General features: G+C 43.4%; 1 protein-coding gene across 7 annotated transcripts in view; it reads left to right on the forward strand.

Moving 5' to 3' along the window:
- The window catches only part of PDE1C (phosphodiesterase 1C), a 300,153-nt gene that overhangs the window by 214,011 nt on the left and 60,822 nt on the right, over positions 1-25,320 (forward strand). For all 7 annotated transcript variants that reach the window (XR_009558360.2, XR_004693428.3, XM_088653441.1 and 4 more), the window contains 3 exons: positions 19,398-19,511; positions 22,535-22,717; positions 23,810-23,876. Coding sequence is in view for 5 of the 7 variants with exons in the window: in XM_088653441.1 (XP_088509567.1) it covers positions 19,398-19,511; positions 22,535-22,717; positions 23,810-23,876 (364 nt within the window). In the remaining 2 variants the exon portion in view is untranslated. The remainder of the gene's footprint in view (positions 1-19,397; positions 19,512-22,534; positions 22,718-23,809; positions 23,877-25,320) is intronic.

Consider the following 25,320-nt stretch of genomic DNA (forward strand, 5'->3'; position numbering starts at 1 on the left):
TAAGCATATCTGACGCCGTAGTCCAAAGCTCCCTCCAGCGTATCTCTCCCCCCGTTTCCCAGAGTTTTTTAGGGAGGATGGCGCTGCCAGTGGGGCTGGAGGAGGCTGGCAGAGGCTGGAGGGTGGCTCCTCCGGCGGGGAAGAGGCAGAGGCTGGATGTGGTGCCTCCCGGCTCAGCTAGCCGCTTTGTGCTGCAGTGGCTATGGCAGACGGAGGCTCCGGGCCCGGCGCTGCTTCGGCGCGGCATGGCGGAGATGGGCGAGGGCGGCAAGCTGATGCTGGGAGGCACCACATCCAGCCGCCGCCTCTTCCCTGGCACCCTCCAGAACTTGGCACCCCGCACCACTAGCCTCTATGGGTAAGACGCCCCTGCTTGCAGCATCCCATGTGACCAAACAGGCCTACAGGTAGAGTTGCCCAACAGCTACGTCCCAGCTGGGATAGCTCAGTCAGTAGAGCATGAGGCTCTTAATCTCAGGGTTGTGGGTTTGAGCCCCATATTGGGCAAAAGATTCCTGCCTTGCAGGGGGCTGGACTAGATGGCCCTTGTTGTCCCTTCCAGCTCTACAATTCTATGATTCTAATGCAATTGCCAAGAATGTGAAATGTGAGCCAGGAAGCCCCAGGTTCACATATTTCCTCATCTTCACTTGCTATATGGCCTTGAATTGTTTGTCTTTAGCTTTTGTGTTGGCACTCACTACTTGGGTGAAGGCTGGCCTAAGATGGGCCACCCCAGCAATTTATATTTATACAAATATGTGGTATAAAATCGAGTGGCTCCTGGAACATATTTTTGGGCTAAAGAAGGTTCCCAAACCTGAAAAGGTTGAAGACTACTGCCTTAGAAGGACCACATTGTGGCTCATCTACCTGAAAAGAAAATTATCCAGGTTATGTATGTGATGTTCTTTAAACACTGCAGATACGCTCTATGAATGCAAAGCCATTGCTATATTTTCTTGATTCATTATTTCTGATGGGGAATTCTTCTTTATCCTTTCTGACTTGATTCACCAGCTTTTATATTTTCCAAATGTTCTGATGTAGTTCTCAGCACTAAAATAACCCATATAAAATAGGTAATTTGAGATTATTTTCTTTAAGGGTTGTCTCCAACAATGTTCAACTTAGAATAGATCCATTAGAATTAATATACTTGTGTTAGTCATGCCCATTAATATCAGTTGGTCTACTCTGAGTACAACTAGCATTGGATTCAACCGATAATGCAAGCTTTCATACTTAAGTTTAGATTAATGAAGAAATGAGACACACCTATGGGTAAACATAAATGAAAATAATATGGATTAGAGATAGTGATTTGCCCATCACTAGCATATTAAGGCTGAATCATGTTACACTGACAGTGCAATCTTATGCATGTTTACTTGGAAGTAAGGATTATTGTCTTTAATTGGGCTTACTCCCAGGTAAGTCTGCTGGGAACTGCAGACTTGCTGTGCAATCCTCTGCATGTAAGACCCATTGCAAAAGGAAGTCCAACTGAGTTCAGTGGTAGAACATTCTTCCAAGGTGAAATCCAGACACATTTTAAAAAACGCTGTGAAAATGCTTTTTTTAATTTTGAATTTGCCATAGCTCACCATCGCTGTCTAGTGTCACATTTGTATAATGCACTTTACAACACACCTAAAACGTTTTATTTGCAGCTGTATACCTGAGTCCTAAGGGACGCGGGTGGCACTGTGGTGTAAACCACTGAGCCTAGGGCTTGCCGATCAGAAGGTAGGTTGGCGGTCCGAATCCCCGCAACGGGTGAGCTCCTGTTACTTGGTCCCTGCTCCTGCCCACCTACCGGTAGCAGTTCAAACGCACGTCAAAGTGCAAGTAGATAAATAGGTACCGCTTCGGCGGGAAGGTAAAGGCCGTTTCCGTGTGCTGCTCTGGTTTGCCAGAAGCAGCTTAGTCATGCTGGCCACATGACCCGGAAGCTGTACGCTGGCTCCCTCGGCCAGTAAAGCGAGATGAGCACCGCAACCCCAGAGTCGGTCACGACTGGACCTAATGGTCAGGGGTCCCTTTACCCTTTACTTTTATGTTGGACTACCTTTGTAGATTGGCTTTGTTCACAGTCAAGTCTGACTGATTGACATATTGACAATGTCAGGTTGACCAATGACTTGATTGTGATGGTGTTTCATTCCCTCACAGCACATTGCACATCTCATTTATGGGAATTACCATGAGCTGTTTATTCTGCAAACAGCTCTGTGCTTGTGGAAGGCTGTGACTTGGGATTGTGTCAGTTGATTTGCAGAGATGATTGTGGGCGGAAGTGCAGCTTCATAGTACGAGGCTAGGCTCTTTTATTTGCAGAATAAGAGTTGGAAGATGTCCAAACAGAGGGTGGGATTGGGGGGAGGCAGATGGAAAGGAACATTTTCTTGACTCCTCATTCTCTGCACATACCAGGTGTACATATGCCTGTAAAGGTAAAGGGACCCCTGACCGTTAGGTCCAGTCGCGAATGAATGAATGAACATAAATACTTACACACCCATCCCCTTCTTTGAAGTTATTTAGAAAACAGGCTTTCAGTAGGGAATATATAATGAGCTGATTTATAGAAACCCTTCCATGTGAGAGGTAGAATAGGGGAGAAATTGAAGTGGTTGTTTGTTTTTTACTATCTTTAAAATTAATTTTGCACATTCCCTTTTAAGGCAGTAATCAGTTATTGGCAGAGCAAGTATATAGGTCTACAGAGAAATTCAGTAAATACAGAAGCTGAAAAGAATCTCCTGCAGCCTTGCTAGCTTTTCCTTTATATATATAAAAACAACTAATATTAACTTGCCTTTGGCAAGGACCCTTTGAATAGACTGGTATATATTACTGTTGTTTTGAACGGATTTGTGAGCTCTTTCACCCTCTCTTGTGCATTTCCCCTGGAAAATGTCCTATAGGTTTCCTGAAGAGAATAATAATGTAAGGATCTAACCCAAATGTTCTTAATTTTTCTGCAGCTGAGAACTGGTGAGGTTTTTTTGTTGGATAGAATTGCTCACGAGAGGACTTGCACTTCAAGGTTCGGAAAGACAAAAACTTACCATCCATTATTCAGTAGTTTGAACATCTTCCTACTATTTCCAAATTTGAAATAGTACAGTCACCAGTCTTGTTTAGATACCTCTTTGGGTATAGAGACAGCTTATATTAATGTACAGTGGTACCTCTACTTATGAATTTAATGCGTTCCGAACGCACATTCGTAAGTCGAAAAAAATTGTAAGTCGAATCCCATAGGAATGCATTGGGAGAAAAAAATCGTAAGTCGAAGCAATCCTATCTAAAAATTTGTAAGTAGAAAAAATCCTATCTAAACCACATCCAAGATGGCGGACGGAGCTCCGTTCGTAAGTAGAAACATTCGTAAGTAGAGTTATTCGTAAGTAGAGGTACCACTGTATATATTTCAATTAGAATTCATGAATTATTCTCATATTTTTGATGGATTATTCTTATTGTTACTGAGAGGTGGTACTGTCCCCCTCTTTTCTTCCCTTATATTTGCAATCAAGTTTTTTAAAAACAAAAACAACATGTTTTTGAATCATACATTTGTGAAATCTCATTTCCCTGGTTGTGCTACCTTTTCTTGTGAAAATCACCCGCCCAAGGATGGTAGTTGTTCCACACCCCCGCCCCCCCAAAAAACTCCTTTGATTTCAGAAATGTTCTTCCTAGACTAAGGCACTCCTTGCCTCACTGCTCATATTCAGATGGAATATACATCGTGTTGCCTTGCTTATGAGTCAGATGCAGTTCGGTAATGGGAAATACTTCGTTATTATTTTTATTTTTCTAAATAAAACACATTTAATCCTTGGAGCCATTTAGCATCTGGAAAGCAACTTGTTAAAAAACATAAAGCACTTCTAATCCTGTGAGCTGCTCAGAGGCTAAAAGAGAAGCTTTCCCCCCTATAGCATGATTAAGTCACATCTGGGGAAATGAACTTTGATGGGGGGTGCACTGCCCAGGCAGGCAAGGCCTTTTATCCTTGGCTGCTCATACTGGTACCGTAGTTGAGGAGGCAGCCCTTTATTTTATTAAGGATTCTATTATCCCTATAGAATAGGACCAGATTTTCCCTCAGTCCTTTTGCAATTTCCAGGTCATTATGGAGCTGGGGATCACCGAGTGATCCAGGACATTTTTCACTCGCACCAAAATAAGTTACTGGCAAAATCTAGACTCATTAATCTGTCTTTATTAAGACTAGAACTGCATTGTGATACAAGTGTTCTCTTTCAAATAACTTTGGCTCTGTGCAAAAGCATTCATTGAAAGCTGGTGGTAATTTTCTCTCCCACTCGCTTGATAGCAATACGTAGGAGCACCAGTAAGTAGGTTGGTATAACTTAGGGAGTTTGTCCAGTGCCGGATTTATGTATAAGCTAAACAAGCTATAGCTTAGGGCCCCACTCTCTTGGAGGCCCCCCCAAAAAATTTAAAGGAAAAAGAACTGGATGTACATTTCCAAAATACAGTGGTACCTCTACTTACGAATTTAATGCGTTCCGAACACACATTTGTAAGTCGAAAAACTTTGTAAGGCGAATCCCATAGGAATGCATTGGGAGAAAAAATTCGTAAGTAGAAGCAACCCTATCTAAAAATTCGTAAGTAGAAAAAATCCTATCTAAAGCACATCCAAGATGGCGGACGGAGCTCCATTCGTAAGTAGAAACATTCACAAGTAGAGTTATTCGTAAGTAGAGGTGCCACTGTAGATAAAACAACAAATAAAATAAAACCTACATACAGCAACAGTGTTTTGTGTTGTGTAGGCTCCTATAATGCAAGTAATGGCCTGTTAGCCTGCTCCCTAAAATATCACTGGTTTGCTCATTTCTATATATAGGGTGCCTGCCTTCTGTATGTGCAAATGGCTTTAGATACCTATTAGGTCCATAAATTACCATATAGCATAAATTCAACACAAAAAACAGCGACAATTTGTTGTTGACAAAGGACAGCTGGACATATAAAGGGCCCCATTACCTTCAGTAGCTTAGGGCCTCATCAAACCTAAATCTGGCCCCGGTCTTCCCATTAATGGGTCTTCCATTTTACTTTATAGAGGTGATGTTAAATAGTCTGCAAAAACTACCGGCAGTTATTAGAAAAGTCTTGTTCTGGTTACTAATTTAATCAGAGGTGTCTATATCCTCATTTATCCAGCCATAGACAATCTGGCCAAAAAGTCAATTAGCAAGCATTCGTTTCATTAGAGGCCTTTTCTTTTTGAAAGATTTAAGGTCAAGTATAATGGGACGTGGGTGGCGCTGTAGGTTAAACAACAGAGACTAGGGCTTGCTGATCAGAAGGTTGGCGGTTCGAATCCCCGCGACGGGTGAGCTCCCGTTGCTCGGTCCCTGCTCGTGCCAACCTAGCAGTTTGAAAGCACATCAAAGTGCAAGTAGATAAATAGGTACCACACCGGTAGGAAGGTAAATGGCATTTCTGTGTGCTGCTCTGGTTCGCCAGAAGCAGCTTAGTCATGCTAGCCCCATAGCCTGGAAGCTGTACGCTGGCCAGTAAAGCGAGCATATATTCAACACAAAAAACAGCTATAATTTGTTGTTGACAAAGGACAACTGGACATATAAAGGGCCCCATTATCTTCAGTAGCTTTGTTGTTGTTGCTTAGTTGTCTTAGTCGTGTTCGACTCTCCGTGACCCTACGAACCAGAGCATGCCTTGGGAACTCTCACTTTCTTCTCAAAGCTTCTCCTTTTTTATGTCCATGGAGTTTTAATGGCAAAATATTGGAGTGGGTTGCCAGTTCCTTCTCCAGGTGGATCACATTTAGTCAAACCTCTCGGCTATGACCTGTCTGTCTTGGGTGCCCCTGCAAGGCATAGCTCATAGCTTCTTGGAGTTATTCAAGCCCCTCCACCATGACAAGGCAGTGATCCATGAAGGGGTTCAGTAGCTTAGGGCCTCATCAAACCTAAATCCGGCCCTGAGCAGGCAACACCATGTCTAGGCTACCTCACTGTGGTCTGAATGAATTTCTTACTGCTTTTCCTCCTGTGTTTGGTCTCTGGGACTTTAAGGCAGAGCCCCTTTACCCAGAGCTGAAGTGAAACAAGAAATGTGTCCTGATTTATGGAGGCTTGAACTGGGTTGGGTAATAAACCCATAAAATCAATTTCTTGTCTGCTCTGAAGAATAAGCCACTTCTTTTCCTCTGGCATAGCCAGATAGAGCAGATGTAACCGAAATGAAATATTGCTCTTAATTAAGCATCACTAATGTAACCGGGTTTTGCAGTGGATAAAGTAGATGGTGAAATCTGTGAGTGTGCCAGTATTTGGAGAATGCATAATCTTCAGACCCTTGAGAGTCCCATGGACTGCAAGATCAAACCTATCCATTCTGAAGGAAATCAGCCCTGAGTGCTCACTAGAAGGACAGATCCTGAAGCTGAGGCTCCAATACTTTGGCCACCTCATGAGAAGAGAAGACTCCCTGGAAAAGACCCTGATGTTCGGCACAAGGAGAAGGGGACGACAGAGGATGAGATGGTTGGACAGTGTTCTCGAAGCTATGAACATGAGTCTGACCAAACTGCGGGAGGCCGTGGAAGACAAGAGTGCCTGGCGTGCTCTGGTCCATGGGGTCACGAAGAGTCAGACATGACTAAATGTCTAAACAACAACAATCTTCAGCCCAGCATTTGACATCTGAAGATTTGTCAATTAATGTTTGGCAGTATCCGACAACTGACATGTAGCAGCATCCAGTATCTGAGAGGATCTGTCATGCAGGAGTCAGTGTTCAACAATACTTGCCAATTAAGGAGGTTGGATCCAGACCAAGCTAGCTGCTCTTAAGCCCCATGGAAATCAATGTACCTGTCATGAATTAAATGTAAATCCAGTTGTTTTCAATGGAAGCTAAAAGCACTGAACACTTAGCAAATTTTTAAAATGTTTTATGTTGCTCCAGGAAACAGAAGTAAGTCTCACTGAGTTCAATGGGGCTTACTCTCAGGCAAGTGGGTATATTTATCCTTACATGGGAATAAATCACATTGATTTCAGTGGAGATGCACTGTTACTCTGGATCCAAGCCAGGGTAACAACTTCACTATTTCTAATGGCAGTGTTTTCATTTTTCCTATATTGGCTTTCGTGCTAATTTTTGTGCCTCTCTGTTCTAATTTATTGCATTTCTGGTGATTTTATCTTTTGTAAAAAAAAATTTTTATTTGAATTGCCCTGTGTGGTACATTTGCATTTGAAGGGTAGGATATACCTAAGCAACAAAGAAATAACAAAATGAAAAACAGACATATACAGCATCAAGCGTGCAGTGATCAATATTTGACATGTATGTGAAGTAGCAATCAGCTTTTGACAGTATTTATAGGAACTGATTTAGATTAATATGTTTTATATGAGCTTGGTCCATCAAAAAGTTTTTAAAATCTGATTCAAAAAATTCATTTTAGCTCTAATAAATGCTATAAGGAGCAGATTATACCTCCAGGTGAAGAAAATTAATTAAAGTAGGTTTGCTGTGCAGACATGGCAGTGTTTGTCTTTTATTTAGTAAAGTGAAACAGATCTAAGCATGCTTAATGCCACTAAAATCTACAAATCTAAGTGCTCTTAACTTTGTTCTGAATTGTGACCAGTATCTTTAAAAGAACTTGCAACTTGATGCAATGGATGCAAAAGTAAGGATTAAAATTATGCACTGAAATATTAAAATAATTGATTTTGGTGTGGTATGACATGTTTTCTAGAAAAGAACACAAGGAATGCATTATGTGTGTATATGTATGAAATAGCTTCCCACATAATGATAGGGTAGCTGAATGTAATGTTCTGGGATGCAATTATCCTTTGGGGAACTCTGTGCTGTGAAAAGCAGACAGAAGGTTTATTTGTCCTAGTTTTTAATTTCACTCAGTAGGGTCAATCCTAAAAGACTATGACAAACACGGGGATTAGTAGAGGATTTCCCTTGGCACACGGTCGCATTAGATCACTCTCCTCCCAAATTGGTCTCCCCCTCCTGCCCCCCCACTGCCCTATTGCTCTGCAAACATGTTTTCTACATAAGGTTTGATTGTTTTGCCCTGTCAGCTTCTCGATGCAATTTAAAAATTTGATCCTTCTCCCGTTTTGTAAAAGAAACAAGTACGAATTCAACCAACTCTCATCCTAGGAACTATATGTGTGGCCAGTGCTTTTTTCTAAACAAAAATTAAAATGTTTAGGGGTACTCTCATTTTCCTACTCATATTGAAATGTTGTTGTTTAGTCATTTAGTCGTGTCCAACTCTTTGTGACCCCATGGACCAGAGCACGCCAGGCACTCCTGTCTTCCACTGCCTCCCGCAGTTTGGTCAAACTCATGTTCATAGCTTCGAGAACACTGTCCAACCATCTCGTCCTCTGTCGTCCCCTTCTCCTAGTGCCCTCAATCTTTCCCAACATCAGGGTCTTTTCCAGGGAGTCTTCTCTTCTCATGAGGTGGCCAAAGTATTGGAGCCTCAGCTTCAGGATCTGTCCTTCCAGTGAGCACTCAGGGCTGATTTCCTTGAGAATGGATAGGTTTGATCTTCTTGCAGTCCATGGGACTCTCAAGAGTCTCCTCCAGCACCATAATTCAAAAGCATCAATTCTTCGGCGATCAGCCTTCTTTATGGTCCAGCTCTCACTTCCATACATCACCCCTGGGAAAACCATAGCTTTAACCATACGGACCTTTGTCGGCAAGGTGATGTCTCTGCTTTTTAAGATGCTGTCTAGTTTTGTCATTGCTTTTCTCCCAAGAAGCAGGCGTCTTTTAATTTCCTGACTGCTGTCACCATCTGCAGTGATCATGGAGCCCAAGAAAGTAAAATCTCTCACTGCCTCCATTTCTTCCCCTTCTGTTTGCCAGGAGGTGATGGGACCAGTGGCCATGCTCTTAGTTTTTTTTTTGATGTTGAGCTTCAGACCATATTTTGCTTCTGGGGGGAAAATGGATTTGTTGAGGCCTATCTGCTGTACTGATATTTTATAGTTTCCATGTTTGTAAGCTGCTCTGGGATCTTAAAAGAAATGGAGGTGATAAACAGTGACAACAATATTTGTCATGGCAATTGAGTTAGAAAGATATGTATAGCTTGCATTATTTTCTATACGAGAATTTGTTAGCAGGGCAAAGAAATGTTGCACTGCCCTTCATGCCAGTTGCCGAAAATAGGAAATGTACAGTACTAAATGTATTGGGTTGGTTCGCCCCTCCTCCTTTCACAGTTAAGCAGAGTCCATGGATAATTTCCACGTCAGATATGCCCCCAGGGCAAATTTAATTCACACATCTCTTAATGTGATCTTACTTTTCTCTGCAAGTAAGCAGATGCCATCTTATTTGATAATAACACTCATATATTAAGACAAATTTGATATAGCTGGCCACCGATGCAAACAGCAACGTATCTTGTTGAATATTTGCTGGCAGAACAAGGAGCAATGTTTTGTGTGCAGAGGTCATTGAACAGACTTTTTTAAAAAAATGATTCTTTGGATGTGTAGTAATGCAACATTGGGTTGCAAGTTCATTTGCCAGGTGGCAAGTTTCTCCTGGGTGAGTGGGATTTTCTTGCTGGTCTGGGACAAATGGGTTAGGTGGATGGGTGGCCAATGGCCATAGCTGGTCAGTATTAGAGGCAACCCAATCCAGTCTTTGCAGCCCAAGAGGACTTTGCAGTTCATTTATTCCCCTCTTCCAAAACTCTGTTTTCCCCCCCTTAAGAGAAAAAATATTTTTCTTTCTTCCTTTCTGAAATGTTTTTTATTGATTTGTTATGCAAAAAAGAGAAAAGTTTGAACATAAAACAAAACACACACACACAACACACACAAAAATGCAAACCATAAATTGTCCCAGCCTGGAAGGACAAAAATAGAGCACAGCTCCAAAGAGATAATGAAATATTAACTCATATTAACTCCTTCACAAATAATAAAGATACAGGTATATACAAATAAAAGTATTCTCCACCCGTGAGTTCCATCAGTATTGAGAATAAAGTTTCTGTATAGTCTTAAATGAGACACACATTTGCATATACTGGTGGCCCTGAATGACCATGTGCCTCAATATTTAGTTCGTGAGATATATTTTCAAGAAGGGCAATTCCCCCCACCCCAACTACATTTCAGACACATTCTTAAAGCTGGATGGTTACAAGTTTTTAAGTCGCTTTCCCTTGCAGCGTTGTGCAGAAGTTAAACATGGTTTGTTTTAAAATAAAACTGAAGCAAGAAAACATAAGAAGTACCTCACAGAATCCATCCAGCCGTTGCTACGATTATTGATTGTCTATCCCCAGCCAGCCTTATGAAGGCAGGAGCCTGCCAACAATCGTTGCAAATTTGCTCCTGCTTCCTTCAAATATTTATACCTCGAGGCGCAAATTCAGTCTCCATCCGACAGAGTGCCTTGCATTTGCTTAGGGTACTACCGGTATATCAGGCTAATTGGACTGAGGTAAATATTGCTGTAAAACGTGCTACTGTTTAAGAATGAATTGAATACCGTGGAAGCTGTGTACTGTGTCCAGTTCTGGGCACCACAGTTCAAGAAGGATACTGACCAGCTGGAACGTGTCCAGAAGAGGGCAACCAAAATGGTCAAGGGCCTGGAAACGATGCCTTATGAGGAACGGCTTAGGGAGCTGGGTATGTTTAGCCTGGAGAAGAGAAGGTTAAGGGGTGATATGATAGCCATGTTCAAATATATGAAAGGATGTCATATGGAGGAGGGAGAAAGGTTGTTTTCTGCTGCTCCAGAGAAGCGGACACGGAGCAATGGATTCAAACTACAAGAAAGAAGATTCCACCTAAACATTAGGAAGAACTTCCTGACAGTAAGAGCTGTTCGGCAGTGGAATTTGCTACCAAGGAGTGTGGTGGAGTCTCCTTCTTTGGAGGTCTTTAAGCAGAGGCTTGACAGGCATATGTCAAGAATGCTTTGATGGTGTTTCCTGCTCGGCAGGGGGTTGGACTGGATGGCCCTTGTGGTCTCTTCCAACTCTATGATTCTAAGCTGCAACTTTCTGCCTCATTCTTCATTGTTTTCATTTATTAAATTAAACATTTTGAGGGGGTTACAGAGGCCGCTTCAGCTAGGCAGAGCCACTTTTGCACTGGGATCTCAGCTCGCAGAACCTCTCATTGGCTTTCAAAAAAGATGTTTCACAATTTGGGTCCCCCAAAATTCTCGCCATTGTCATTCGCATTCTCTGACTGGATCCCACGACACCCTTGCTTCTGAAAGGCCCTGCTGGTTCTCTGGTCCTGGGTCTAAGGGATATCATGGATAGCTTGTATGCTACCATGCAGGTGGTGGAAAAAGAAGAAAACCGTAATACACACCAGTAGTTTTTCCTTTTTTTGGTGAAACGCTAGGCTGGCGTACGTCCCCTAACAAGGCCTAGGTCCCTACGAAAGTGTCCATTCTCTGCAGGATGCTTTGAACAAAGCTAAATCATGCAAGGAAAATGTAGGCACTGTTGTTGTTGTTGTTTAGTCGTTTAGTTGTGTCCGACTCTTCGTGACCCCATGGACCACAGCACGCCAGGAACTCCTGTCTTGCACTGCCTCCCGCAGTTTGGTCAAACTCATGTTCGTAGCTTCGAGAACACTGTCCAACCATCTCGTCCTCTGTCGTCCCCTTCTCCTTGTGCCCTCTATCTTTCCCAACATCAGGGTCTTTTCCAGGGAGTCTTCTCTTCTCATGAGGTGGCCAAAGTATTGGAGCCTCAGCTTCACGATCTGTCCTTCCAGTGAGCACTCAGGGCTGATTTCCTGAAGAATGGATAGGTTTGATCTTCTTGCAGTCCATGGGACTTTTTTCTGTTACTGTTCCCCCACCCTCCGTAAACAATTTATGGCAGCCTGAAATGCCAGGTGGCTGAAATATTCATTGATGTTGTCATTTTATGGGAAGAAGCAAAGATCAAAGCTAGATGCAGGAAAGTTGATTATCTTTGATAATGGAATGTTACAAGCTGAGGGAAAGAATCTGTGGAAAGTGCCTGGCATGTTGTGTTATCTGTGCAGGAGTTAATCGCATTAAGCTGCTGCTTAATTAATACCACTACAAACACACAAGACGTAACCGGCTGTGCATTCACATAAATAATGCTCTTGTATATTTCCCACAATATCAAATCAAATCAAATCAAATGCTTTATTACGGCCATAGGCCCATATTTAGACACCAACACAGAATAATATACATCATACAGCAGAATAAAATAGGATAAAAGAAAATTAAAATTTCATTTACAAAGTAGGAACAACATAACACTTGGTTTCTCAGGTCAACACTATAAGTCAGACACTTGGACGGAATATCAATAAGCATAAAGTAACCCATTTTTCCTCTTATAGGATAAAACTGCAATCAGGTATCTGGCTACAAGGAGTGATCTGCTCGGATCGTTGTCCTGTAGCAGGTATATTAACTGAGATTCCGGAGTCTCAACCAAAGTTTCTGATATTAAGGGGGATAAAAATCTGGTCCGAGGGACCATGTGCAAGGGGCAACAGAATAATATATGATGAAGGGATTCTATGGTTCTGTTGTCACACGCACACAGAACTGAACTCTGACCTTTAGAAAACCTATTATCCATAACATTGGAAGGAAAGACATTAAATCTTGCCTTAATAAAGGCAAATCTATGTGCCGCGACTGATAATAGATGTCAGATAAGATGGGATCTGCGGAGAGGGCACTATGCCGAGGTTCGACGGTGAACAGGTGCCGCTTCCCATTATGATATTTTGCTGGAGGAACAATATCAAATATTTCTCTTGTTGTTGTTTTGCAAGTGATTAATACCGCTGGCAGGCTTTCATTAAAATACTTAGAATCTTGCATATACCTGCCGATATCAGAAAACCCCAAAGTCCTCGACATCATCTTTTCTGCCTTTCTTCATTCATACCTGGCCTCTCCAGGTAGGGTTGGGAGAGACTCCTGCCTGGAATCCTAGACAGTTGCTGCCTGTCTTTGTGGGTGGTATTGGGATTCCTACGTTCCTGGGATCCCCAGCTACTAGTAAATAGAGACATACTGCCTCCGATACTCAGGGGGTAATATAGCCACCATGCCTAATTTGTTAATTCCCTTATAAAGTTGTCCAGGTTGGTGGCCATCACTATAACTTTAATAAACTTGGCATTATGTGAATAAATATTCCCCTTTCCCTGACCTCAACTTCCTAACTTTCAGGTTTATTAGATGAGTCTTGCTTTTAATATTATGAGAGAGACAAAATCTCTGCTCACTCTTCACTTCCTACACAAGACCTCATCACCACAATCCAGACTCCAAGTGAAAGAAGAGGTTAAGCACTTTCAAATACATGATGTTCAATTTCTGTGTTTTTTTTAAGCAAAGTTGTATCTTTGATTTTGTTCTAATTACAAAGTAACAGGTTGTGTTCAAAGTGAGGTTAATTGGGTTCATCATGCTAGAATGGCTATATGGCTGGAATGGTTCATAGCTTTTTTTGGGGGGGGGGGGCAAACAAACACAAGAGAGCCTTGTGACACCTTAACATGGCAGACATTTTCATGGACTGGAATCCATTTTGTCAAATCAATGATATGCAAAGAGAAAAGGCAACGTCAACAGGAAAGTCAAATGCCACTGAAATGCCAAAAGTACAATTTGTGACAATGCCCAGAAAATACTAAAAATAAAATAAAAAAATGTAAGGGGTTTTATGAACACAAGCAATTCCACTACCTCAGTTTCCTGTACCCAGTGCTAGATTACCAAATAGGCCAGCCTATGGGCCTCATGCCTTTTGATCTTGAAAGAAAATCACAATGAAGCTTTCTTAGTTCCATGTTATCCCACTAGAGCATATGCCCCAGAGATTTTGACAGTCTAGACCAGGCACCCCCAAACTGCGGCCCTTCAGATGTTTTGGCCTACAACTCCCATGATCCCTAGCTAACAGGACCACTGGTCGGGGAAGATGGGAATTGTAGTCCAAAACATCTGGAGGGCCGAAGTTTGGGAATGCCTGGTCTAGGGAACTCCACGGGGTTAAATCTGGCACTGCCTGTACCCCCAGCCTTCCTGGCGGCAAGTCCCACTGCTGTATGCAGTATGTCAAGGCCGAAGTTCAGCAGTCAGGAAACACAGTCCAGGCTCAAACCGAAAGCACAGTCCCTAAGAGGTCCTGGAACATCCAAGCTGAGGTCCATCCACATGGGCATAATGAAATGCTGGGTGGAGTCAGAGCAGCCTTTCTCAACCTTGGGTCCCCAGATGATGTTGGACTACAACTCCCATCATTTATAGATAGCAGCATCACAGTGGTCAGGGGATGATGGGAGCTGTAGTCCACCAACATCTAGGGACCCAAGGTTGAGAAAGGCTGAGCTAGAGAATGTCACAGTGCTGCATTAATTCAGCCTCAGGTTTATTTTAGCATTGATCTCGTGAATAGGCTTTTGAATTTAATATTTTTCTACGTGCATAAGTAAGCTATAGCAGCAACAAGGAAGCCAATTCCCAATTCTCTAGCCTGTGGCTTAGTTGGAAAGAGTCCCTGCTTCTGTGCATGAAAAAAAATATGACCACAAACAGTAAGTTTGGGGCTTGATATTCTGATGAACCATTGTGTGTTACCTGACAATGAGTCTTGTGATCGACTGGGACCTCTGTTCATATTCATGATCTGATATGATTTTTTTTTAAAAAAATTAAAGCTGAACTGGAATGTTTTGTCACTTTCTGTTTTGGCAGAATTCAGTGTTGTTGTTGTTGTTGTTGTTGTTGTTTGTTGTTATTGATCTTTGGAGCACATTTCCATCACTAGCACCCAGGTTGTCAGAAATTTCTGGCACTGTTTCTTAAGCAGCAAGCAGCAAGCATCTACAGGTCCAGCATGCGTATTAAATGAAACAGATGGCGACTCGATTTACAACCCCACGGCAAGTGGCAATATAATGTTTACTAATGACATTTAATAGGCACCCCACAAAAATGCAGTTCATTGCATGCATGAAGTGGGCTGGGTTTGAGAAAGCACAAATTAGTTACTGCTGGCTGGGAATATGCTGTGCAATGATGTGGAAACTGATACATCTTGTTTTCCTGTAGAACTCTTATTTTTCTGTACAATTCAAAAGCGTGTGCTGCCCAAGCGCCGTAGCTGATAACATGTATCAGCTTTACAGAAGACTAATGGGCTTCAGCAGACAGGCAGAAGGCAACTGGTCTTGGCAAGTTGTAACTGGTTGCTGTGCCAAGGTGCTGATTTTGAAGGTGCTGCTTGAAGGGGGCATCTCCAGATACTACAGAAGCAGAATTTGAATAGGTTACCATGAAAGTCTTGGTAGAGGGGAGCATCTTGACGGGGCTAATGAATATCTCCCTACAGACGTCTAGGACTGGAGAGGCAGAGCTTCTAGGTAAAACAATGTGCCTTCCAGGCAGGGCTGTCTTAAACATATGCGGCACTGGGGTGAAAATATCTGCCCGGTGCAACCCCCCCCGGTAGCCCAGTCCCGTGCGCGCAGGAGGGCAGAGCTGGCTGGCCGCCTCAGCGTCTTGCTGGCTTGGTCGCTCCCGAACTCGTGGCGCAGAGCTGCCTGCAGCAGAAGAGCCCGCAGCGGCGCACCGATTGATGGGCGGGCTCTTCCCCAGACTCAACTCTCAGGCCCCGGACTCTCAGCCTGGCACCCTTGAGAGCGCGGCACCCGGGTACCACCTATGGGTAAGACGGCCCTGCTTCCAGGCACGAGTGAGTGCCAGTCCCTCTCTTTTGAGAAATAAATCCTTTGGCCTACTGCCTTCCATAGACGGGCAATGCAACGCTTGTTAAGCATGTTTGCATGTAAGTAAGCTTATCTAGTTCAGCACCAGGTGCACAAAACACATTTGGGAAGTTTAGGTGTGCCCAGGCTAATACCACATTCTGGGTTGAGGTAGGGATAGAAGGGGTAATGAATTTTGACAGAACTAAAGAATTGATGACTTGTACATCCAGGGGCATAGGAAGGGGTGTGGGTGGGGTGCAGACTGCCCCAGGTGTCATCCCTGAGAGGGTGACTAAATGGCACACCGCGGGGGGGGCAGCACTTACCGCCGGGCCTGGCCTGGCCTGCAGCGCACCCAAGCCACGTGTCCCTCCTGGGAGTGACATGGTGGCTCGGGGCCCTGTGCTGCCTGAAACAGCAGCGTGGGACTTGCATCCGCCAGGCAGACTCCGTGGGTGGCCCCCCTGGGCAGATTGCCACGCCACCACCCTGGATGGATCGCCACCCCACCCCCGTGGGCAGCTCACCCTTCCCCCTCCTCTCCAGGTGCTGGAGCAGCTAGCTACACCCGTTGGTGAACTTTTGCATCCCACCAGACTTGTTTAGCTGTGCCCACTGTCACACAATGTGTTGGAAGTGGGGGAGGAAATGAACCTGACAGACCCAAGAGTTTGATGGCCTGGCATCAGGGAACATCACCCGCCTCAAGTCGTTCAGCTGGTATCAGCCTTCATGAATTTTGACAGACAGACAGAAATGTGGTTTTCTGGATATCAGCAAAGGTTATACCATTGTTGAAATATGGCAGGATCAGAAAAATGATGTTCAGGAACCATCAAGAAAAGATCAGCTGGAGATATCAGAGGGAATACAGGGAAATGAAGTTCCACCAGATTCAGGAGCCACCTTAATATTGCTGTTTTGAATTAATGCATCCCTTATAGCTTGCGCTTCTAGATTCAAGCAACAAATGGGCTTTGGCGCTCATTAGTGTGAATAAGAACATATGTTCACTCAGAAGGATATGAGAACTGGTTTTAGTTGCTATCCTGAGCAGGGAGGCATGTGCTAGGCTTTCCAATTTTCACTAGGGACCACTTTGCTGCTTTCTGTATCTTGGGTTGCCAAATGTTGGGCTTTCCTGCTAACAGTAAGACTTTGGCAGTTGGCAGCCCTATCATCTATTCCTGCAGTCCAGCTGGATTCAGCCCAGATCCCTTTTCTTCTCTCTTTTCCTCGTGAGTGGATGCGAGAGATCAGTGAGTGGAGACTATTGAGAACCAGACTTAATGGAATAAGCTAGGTGGGAATGCCAAATTTGGCACAGCACATGGTGTCTGCGTTTTGCAACCTTGTACCACCGGTATAAGGAGCCAGTTCCATAGTGAACCATTATCCCCAGTGGAACCATTACTATAGTGAGGGACACAATTCCATCACAAGGATATTCTGTATTCTTCCCATATTCCCATAATATTGAGGCCGAAACAGGTGTCCATGCACCTTACATACATTATGTGTGCTTAGAAGTTGTTCAGCGCACTTCCACCGCCGAAAGAGTAAGGAAATATGTGTTGTAATATTGATGTATGACTTGCTATTTATGAGATGTATGGTAGCTGTAATTTGTGTGTGTGTAAAGAAATATTTTCTACTGCAGAATAACAGTGACATGCTTTTAAAAAATGGGGCTATAAAATAATATTTCATTTCGTACTGCTTCAAAACACTCATGACATGATGGTGGGAAAGTTGCTTTCAAATGTTGCCAAACATCTTGAGGGGTTTTGTGACAAAGTGCAGCCTGGAAATCTGCCAGGCATCGTACTCCTGCAGCGTAGTAATAAAGGGATGCATCCACCTTTGGGCCTGAGTTGGTCATTATTTTCATTGGAGCTTTTCTGTTGGATACCATTCATTCATTTTTCTGTTGGATACTTTTGGTGCATGCTAGAATTCCCGACCATGCTTAGGCATGTTTTGCCTTAGCACAAAATGCCTTGCTTATCACGGTCCCTTGTAACTTGTGTTTACAAAACTCTCTGGAAGAAAATTCAGGAAGCGGATATAAAGCAAAAGGACATGCCAACACCCAGGCCTTTGCAGACCTTCAATTGCTAGTGAGCCTGAGTTTCTGCTTAACCACAATGCATCTTTGCCCATTTGCCAGGCCAAGCTGAAACACAATAAAGACTTGTTGCGGTGATTTGAAAGAACTGCGGGCATGAAAATCTATGATTTATTCTGAGCGGCTTCACTCATGCTTTAAAAGCATTGATCACATAAAAGAGACAATGGCAGCTGGCTCTCTTTCACTGAAGGCATGTGGCCACTTCTAGCACCTCTACCAGATAAGTCATAAATAACAAACGGCAGACAAGGACAACAACATTTTGTGTGTGTATGTGAAGCACACTGTTCTATTCTGAAAGCCCTCTTCTTCTTTTGCCAGATGATTGATGGACTGTGTGCCACATCTAATCTTGTGTGATGGATGCTAGTGCTGCAGTGTTAGAGCTATTCATTCTGCCTGAATTGTATTGTATATGGATGTTGAACACTGCAGAACAGACCTGCAAGGTTATGTTTAGCGAATTGAATCAAAGGCACAAAATACCGAACGTGAGAGTCTCTGTTATTCCTTCACTTTGCCCATGCTATATTTCATGCATTATAAAATCCAGTGTATTCATTCTGAAGCAAAATCAAGTAAAGGGCAGGATCCTCAGAGCTGTGTGGAGAAGTTTCACATCTACACCAGAATCCCCGAAGTCCCTTTTTCATGCCCCCGCATCTGCTTCTGAAAGCTAGGAGACAATGCAAAGTTGCACTCAATGCAGTGAAAAGCCTTACAATTAGAAAAGCAAATTGCTTACATGACTATTTGGCAAACCTGGAGAGGCATCTTTTTATAACTAGTCTTTATAACAAGTTAACTCTACACATGTTGAACAGAATTCTCTGTATTGAATAAACTCTACTAGAGATCGCATTCTCCTGGAATGCTGTGTTAGTTTCAACTGTTAAGATGTTCAAAATCTTTCTGTCCCCCCTTTTAGAATTTCAACACTGTTTGATGATACAAAACACCCTTGATGCCTGAACTTTTTAGATGAGTCTATTAAAAAGCCATATTGGGAGAATGGAAATGCTTTTATGAAAGGCAGCCCTCCACCAGGGAGCTAGGAAAGAAGGTTATATAAGATGGTAGATTAATCCAAACTGTTCAGTTGCCTAGATAACAATACCCTGGTGGAATATACACACATGTAAAAAAAACCGCTGTGAAAATGCTTTTTAAAAAAGTTTCGAAAAATATATATTGAATTTGTCATAGCTCACTGTTGCCATCTAGTGTCAGATTTGTGTATCACACTTTACAAAACATTTTATTTCCAGCTGTATAGCTGAGTCCCCTTTTATGGGTTGTAACCATCATATACTTACAGCTCTCATATGCTGTTAATCGGATGGTGCAAGAAAGTTAAGGATTTGGGGCTATTAATCTGAACTCCTTTAGAATTCCAGATGTGGATTTGTGCTAATCAAATTCTTGTTTTCTTCTCTTAGGTTACGATCTTTGGTGAAGCAGCTAGAGAGAGGAGAGGCTTCTGTTGTTGACTTGAAAAAGAACTTGGAATATGCTGCTACAGTACTTGAATCGGTGTACATTGATGAAACCAGGTGAGACGACTGTTTCAGTCTAGTACCGCTTTATTTTCATCATTTTTTTTTTAAAGTAAACAAGCATTATACCTCATCCTATTTCTTGGGATTAGTGTGAGTCGCACAAAGGTTGTTTTCCTTTTAATAAGAGGAAGGGACTGGTGCTCCTGAAAATGTCATGAACTTAATGGTGTGGATTATTTAAAAAGTTGTCTTAAATAATGAAAAATGTTGTTTCCTTTTATATTTTGCCATGGTCCCCAGACCAGACTTTGTCCCATCTAAGGGAGCCACAACTAGAAGTGGTGGGGCGGAGCCACATAGGTTAAAAAAGAAAGAAAGGTAAAGGACCCCTGGATGGTTAAGTCCAGTCAAAGGCGACTATGGGGTTGTGGCGCTCATCTCGCTTTCAGGCCAAGGGAGCTGGTGTTTGTCCACAGACACCTTTCTGGGTCATGTGGCCAGCATGACTAAACCACTACTGACGCATGGAGGACTGTGATGAGTGCCAGAGCACACGGAAACACTGTTTACCCTCCCGCTGCATTTATTTACTTGCACTGGTGAGCTTTCAAACTGCTAGGTTGGCAGGAGCTGGGACAGAGCAACGGGAGCTCACCCCGTCGTGGGGATTCGAACCGCCGACCTTCTGATTGGCAAGCCCAAGAGGCTCAGTGGTTCAGACCCCAGCACCACCCGTGTCCCAAAGAGCCACAGAGATGCCATCTCGACACAGTATTGCTACTTCTTATCTGGATAGGGCTGGGGTGGGGCAAGGTAGCAGTGCAATTGGGGCTGCACAGATATCCTTGCCATCATCCTGCCCCCGCCCCCTCCAGCTAAGCAACGCCAGCGTCAGGACAGAACTCTGCCTCACCACACTAGCTACTGCTGACCGGCACAACCATCCTGACTTTCCCCAAGTTCACACATTTCTTCTACATAAATTGCCTGCCCCGATCTACACATGCCTCTAAGAGGTCATCCGTCCAGCTTAATCAACACTGCAACATGTCTGGATAACTGGTTCATTAATGGTTGCTGTTTTCCAAGCCGGGAATGGATGATTTTTTTCCTCCTAGCAGATTGGTCCCATTTGAAGGGTTGGCCCTTCCCCAAAGCAATACAGTGGTGCCTCGCTAGACGAATTTAATTTGTTCCACGGGTCCTTTCTTATAACGAAAAATTCGTCTAGCGAATCCCATAGGAATGCATTGAATTTTTTAAAATTATTTCTGCCCATAGGAATGCATTAATTGAATTTCAATGCATTCCTATGGGAAACCGCGACTCGCTAGACGGATTTTTCGTAAAACGAATTCGTCTAGCGAGGCAACCTCCGCTTGAAAAATCCTTTCGTTAAGCGGAAATTTCGTTAAGCAGGGCATTCGTTAAGTGAGGCACCACTGTAGTCACAACTTTGGCAGATAACGTATTGGGTGGAATCCTTCTTGTCTCACAACATTGGGGGGGGGGTTGAAGCGGTGCATCACCCCCACCCCAGAACTATGCAATAACAGGCACCCCATTAGAGGGGTCCAGATGGAAGTCTCTGTCCGAAAGCCACGGCATGTGGCAGATGGACCCAGGGCCGTCTCAAGCAGGTCGGGCGCCCTGGCGCCATGGCGCGGAGATCGCTCCGGCGCCCCCGCCCTGGTGGGCGGGCGCAGCGTGTAGCACGGCTTCCCAGTGCCCTGGTGCCCCACACCACTGACACTACCCCTAGAGTCGGGACTGGATGGACCATAGACCTTCTTTCAGCGGCTTGGGAGGCTCATATGTGTAGATCTGTGGCTTACAGATGACCTGTTAATCCTGGGCTTGATCCTGCCATGCTTCAGCCCTCCACCAGAGGGGATGTGAGGGATATTCACCCAATGTCTAAGCCAAATCCAACTTACATCTGGGATCAATAAAGTTGCGGCCAATTGGTTAATTCCAAAATTTTGTCTTGCCCAGTTTGTTCCCCTTCTGGGCTCAGGTCTTGCTCCCTGGGGGTTGGGGTCTGCAACTGGAATTTCTTCTATAGTTTTCTTAAGCAGATCAGGGCTATGGAAAAGTCTGTCCGGTTCCTAGTTCTTTAGCCACTTCACAAAGAAGTGTTTAGATGGTGATCCCTGTAGGGAAAAAAACTTGGGGAAGGGAGCCTGGCTTTTGGTCTAGCTAATATTACCAGAGTGGGTTTAATGTTAATATTCTTATCTGTATCTGATCTGTACCTTACCTTATTTTCCATTTTGTGTATTTTTAACCTGAGTCGTTGAGATGAGGTAGGGTAGGCAATACCCACTGACACTGGCTGTTCATTTACTTTGTGGGGACTGGGTAGTGCTTAGGACAGGCATAGGCAACCTTAGGCCCTCCAGATGTTTTGGACTACAATTCCCATCATCCCTGACCACTGGTCCTGTTGGCTAGGGATCATGGGAGTTGTAGGCCAAAACATCTGGAGGGCTGAAGGTTGCCTATGCCTGGCTTAGGAGATCACCATATACAAAAGTCAAATCCTGTAATTATCAGCCTGCGTTTTGAAAACCTGCAAACTAAGTTGGAATGCAAAATTGGGCCCCTGTGTTGCTTAATTATGAACAACCAGTGCTTTTTTCCCCTAAAAAATGTTTAGGGGTGCTCTCATTTTGACTCAAGAAACCACCATTTTATAGTTCAAATCGGGAATATTAAATACAGCAACAGTACAAAGATTCACAAAATGTTTAGGGGTATGTGTACCCCTGAGTCCCCCCAGAAAAAAGCACTGTGAATAACCCTGCAAAGATCTTCCTTCATTGTTCTCGCACTCCAGAAGTGAGCTACTTTACAATCTGGGGGTACTGCAGTTGTCCATAGAAATAACTAAATGTCAACAATTTTCTACATTAAATTCACCTGAAAGAAAACAACCACCAACCAACATACCAGCAGATTTAATTAGGGGCTGGGCATGTGTAACAACTTGTAAACAGGAGAAATGTTGCAAGAAAAAAATGCCATCTCCTTGGAAATCTTTATTTAACGTATCTCCCCTATATCTCTCCCAACAGGCGTTTGTTGGATACGGAAGATGAACTCAGTGATATCCAGTCAGATGCCGTGCCCTCGGAAGTACGGGATTGGCTGGCTTCTACTTTCACACGGCAAATGGGGATGATGCTGAGAAGGAGCGAGGAAAAGCCACGATTCCGAAGTATTGTGCATGCAGTTCAGGCTGGGATATTTGTGGAGAGGTAACAGATGATGCAATTGCTCTTCACCAAAGAACAGTCAGATGTTGCAGTTTATAGATATTGCAGCTTTGTAGGTAAATGTGAGCGACCAGTGAAAGCCCAATAGTTCTTCCGAAGAATTGGCCAGGATCATGACTTTACTTTCTCCATCTCTAAATCCAAATGTGAGAGCCCTCTGTCTCTGAGGGCCTTCTGATGACAATAATTCAAAAATGGCTAGCACTTACGATGCCATCACGACCCTGAATCACTTTTAGCATTTGCACCAGACACCACTTTGAAATGGATTGCATCTCAGGGCTAATGATGTCTGAGAGGAAACAGGATCCTTTTGGTCACCAGGCAAGGTTGCTATTTCGATAACAAAGAATGGTTCATTTTGCAATTATATTTGGGGTGGCGGGAAGGCTGTGGCAGTGTTTTGCATCGCAGCATTAACTGGAAAGAGAACTTTGTCTAACCTTGACAACAACACACATTTACTTAGAAACAAGTCGAAGTGATGCCGGTGCTTCCAAGTAAGCATACTGGATCATCCTGATCCAGTGATCCTCTTCCACGTGTGGTTGGGATCTTTTACATTGGCTACAGCTGTTTTGTATAGGCAACACCCTGAGGGATCTTGTTCTATGTGGAGGACAAGAACAGAGCCAGTGCTCTGCCTTCTGAGCACGAAAACTTCACGGGGCCATTGTGTACCTTTCACAATAAAGGAAACTTGTGCAGACTGGGGTGTGTGTCTGGGTTATGCAGATTCAAACCAGCATGTGCAAGGCATGAAATGGTTGCAATGGGGAGGCAGTACAGGCAGCCTATATTCTGGCTGTAAACATTTTAAGTAAATGCACACCTTCATCAAAGCACAACATATGGCAGTAGTTCCGCAGAGAGCTCTTTTGCATGAAGTTATCTCTGGATCTGAATGGAACATTTTGGCATAGAAATGAATGCCGGTGGGAATAAAGGAAGAAAGGCAATTTGTTTGGCTTGGATAAAAACTATGTATTCTGAAGAGAACTCTACCGTGTGTGTGTGTGTGTGTGTGTGTGTGTGTGTGTGTGTGTGTGTAATGAATTTATTTTATCTTGACAGAATGTACAGACGGACATCCAATATGGTTGGACTTAGCTACCCACCTGCTGTAATTGGAGTGCTAAAGGTAATCCCAGGGGTGGTTCATGGAGATCATTGTGTCTGAAACATAATTTAGCTTATATCATACAGAGAGACAAAATGCATCAGAGAAAAAAAGTCCAGAAGTTTACCTGGCGATCTTTGGCTCATTTCTATTGTTAAAATATCACCACTATAGAGTAAGGTGTGATATCTTCTGTATGTAAACAGGAAGTAGAAAATGAAGTCTTGAACAATACCGTAAGCATCAAATATTATAATAGCCTTAGGTGGGCTACAGCTGTGCTACTACAAGAAGTATGGTATGCAACAATGTTGTTACCTAAATACCTTAGTTCTCTATGTTAAGAGGACTGTAGATTGAGCCTGTAAATGTGCATAACTAGCGGCCATTGTGCACAGTCACCAGGCCTCCTGGAGAATGTGCACACAGTCCTTCCATGAAGAGCAAACTGTGCACATTTACTGGTCAGTATATGTAGTCTCCAACAGGCCTTGGGAAATGTTCATATATCAAATGAATTTTGTACATCCCCCCAGGCAATATGCACATTTTCCATTTAGTATGCAGAGTCTCCAGGAAACACACTTTATTTATGTATTCTTGTTCAGAAGCAGGGCTGGCCTGAGACCCTTTGGTGCCTAAGGCAAAACATGCGTCCAGTGCCGCCCCCCCCCCGTCCTAGATCTGAACGCAAAATACAAAAAATACAAAAATGCAAAAAACAAAAATTCTAACTTATAACCCTTATTTCTAATCTATTGACTTCCTCTTTCCCCCTCCTTCTGCGATTCTTTACATTTCATACTTAGTAAATTCTAAATCTTATATAAACTCTAATTATTACTTCAATATTACCTTATTACTATATCTTTTATATCTTATCCATATAAACTCGATCTATATCTACTTCTTAATTAATTTATCCTTATCTTCTTTCAATACATATTTCACACCCTTGTATTATCTACAACCTCTTTGTATCTCCCTCACTTCCATTGGTTCAATCTATTATACGCTTATTTTATACGCAATCTTCTTCCGCTGCTTCTTCACTCCGATCCCGAAGGCTCCCCGTCAATTCAGACAGTTCCATATATTCTATCAGCTTCTTCTGCCATTCATCCACTGTGTAGCAATTACCTTTGTCCCCTTGGTGTAGCTTCCCTCTGCACAATCTTCTCTCTGCACAGCAGGTCCTTCATTGTGATTGTTAGGCGGCTTGGCGAGGGAGGGGATAGAATCTGGTTTCTGCCGTTTCTTTGTCACCCCCCCCCCCCACTTTGCCCTTGCTTGGATAGCAACAAGTTATTTTTGTTTGCACTGAAAGTGATTTGCAAGTTGGTGGCAGTGGCATAGGGAAATTTCAGAGCGCACTGAAGCCGGACAGTCCCGTTTTTAAAATGTTATCTTCACATCAGGCAATTGACGCAACCGTCAGTGTATGTCGTTCCCACTGTGCTGCTTT

This window comes from Zootoca vivipara, chromosome 11 (assembly GCF_965207765.1).
Source record: "Zootoca vivipara chromosome 11, rZooViv2.hap1.1, whole genome shotgun sequence".
NCBI classification, from domain to species: Eukaryota; Metazoa; Chordata; class Lepidosauria; order Squamata; family Lacertidae; genus Zootoca; species Zootoca vivipara.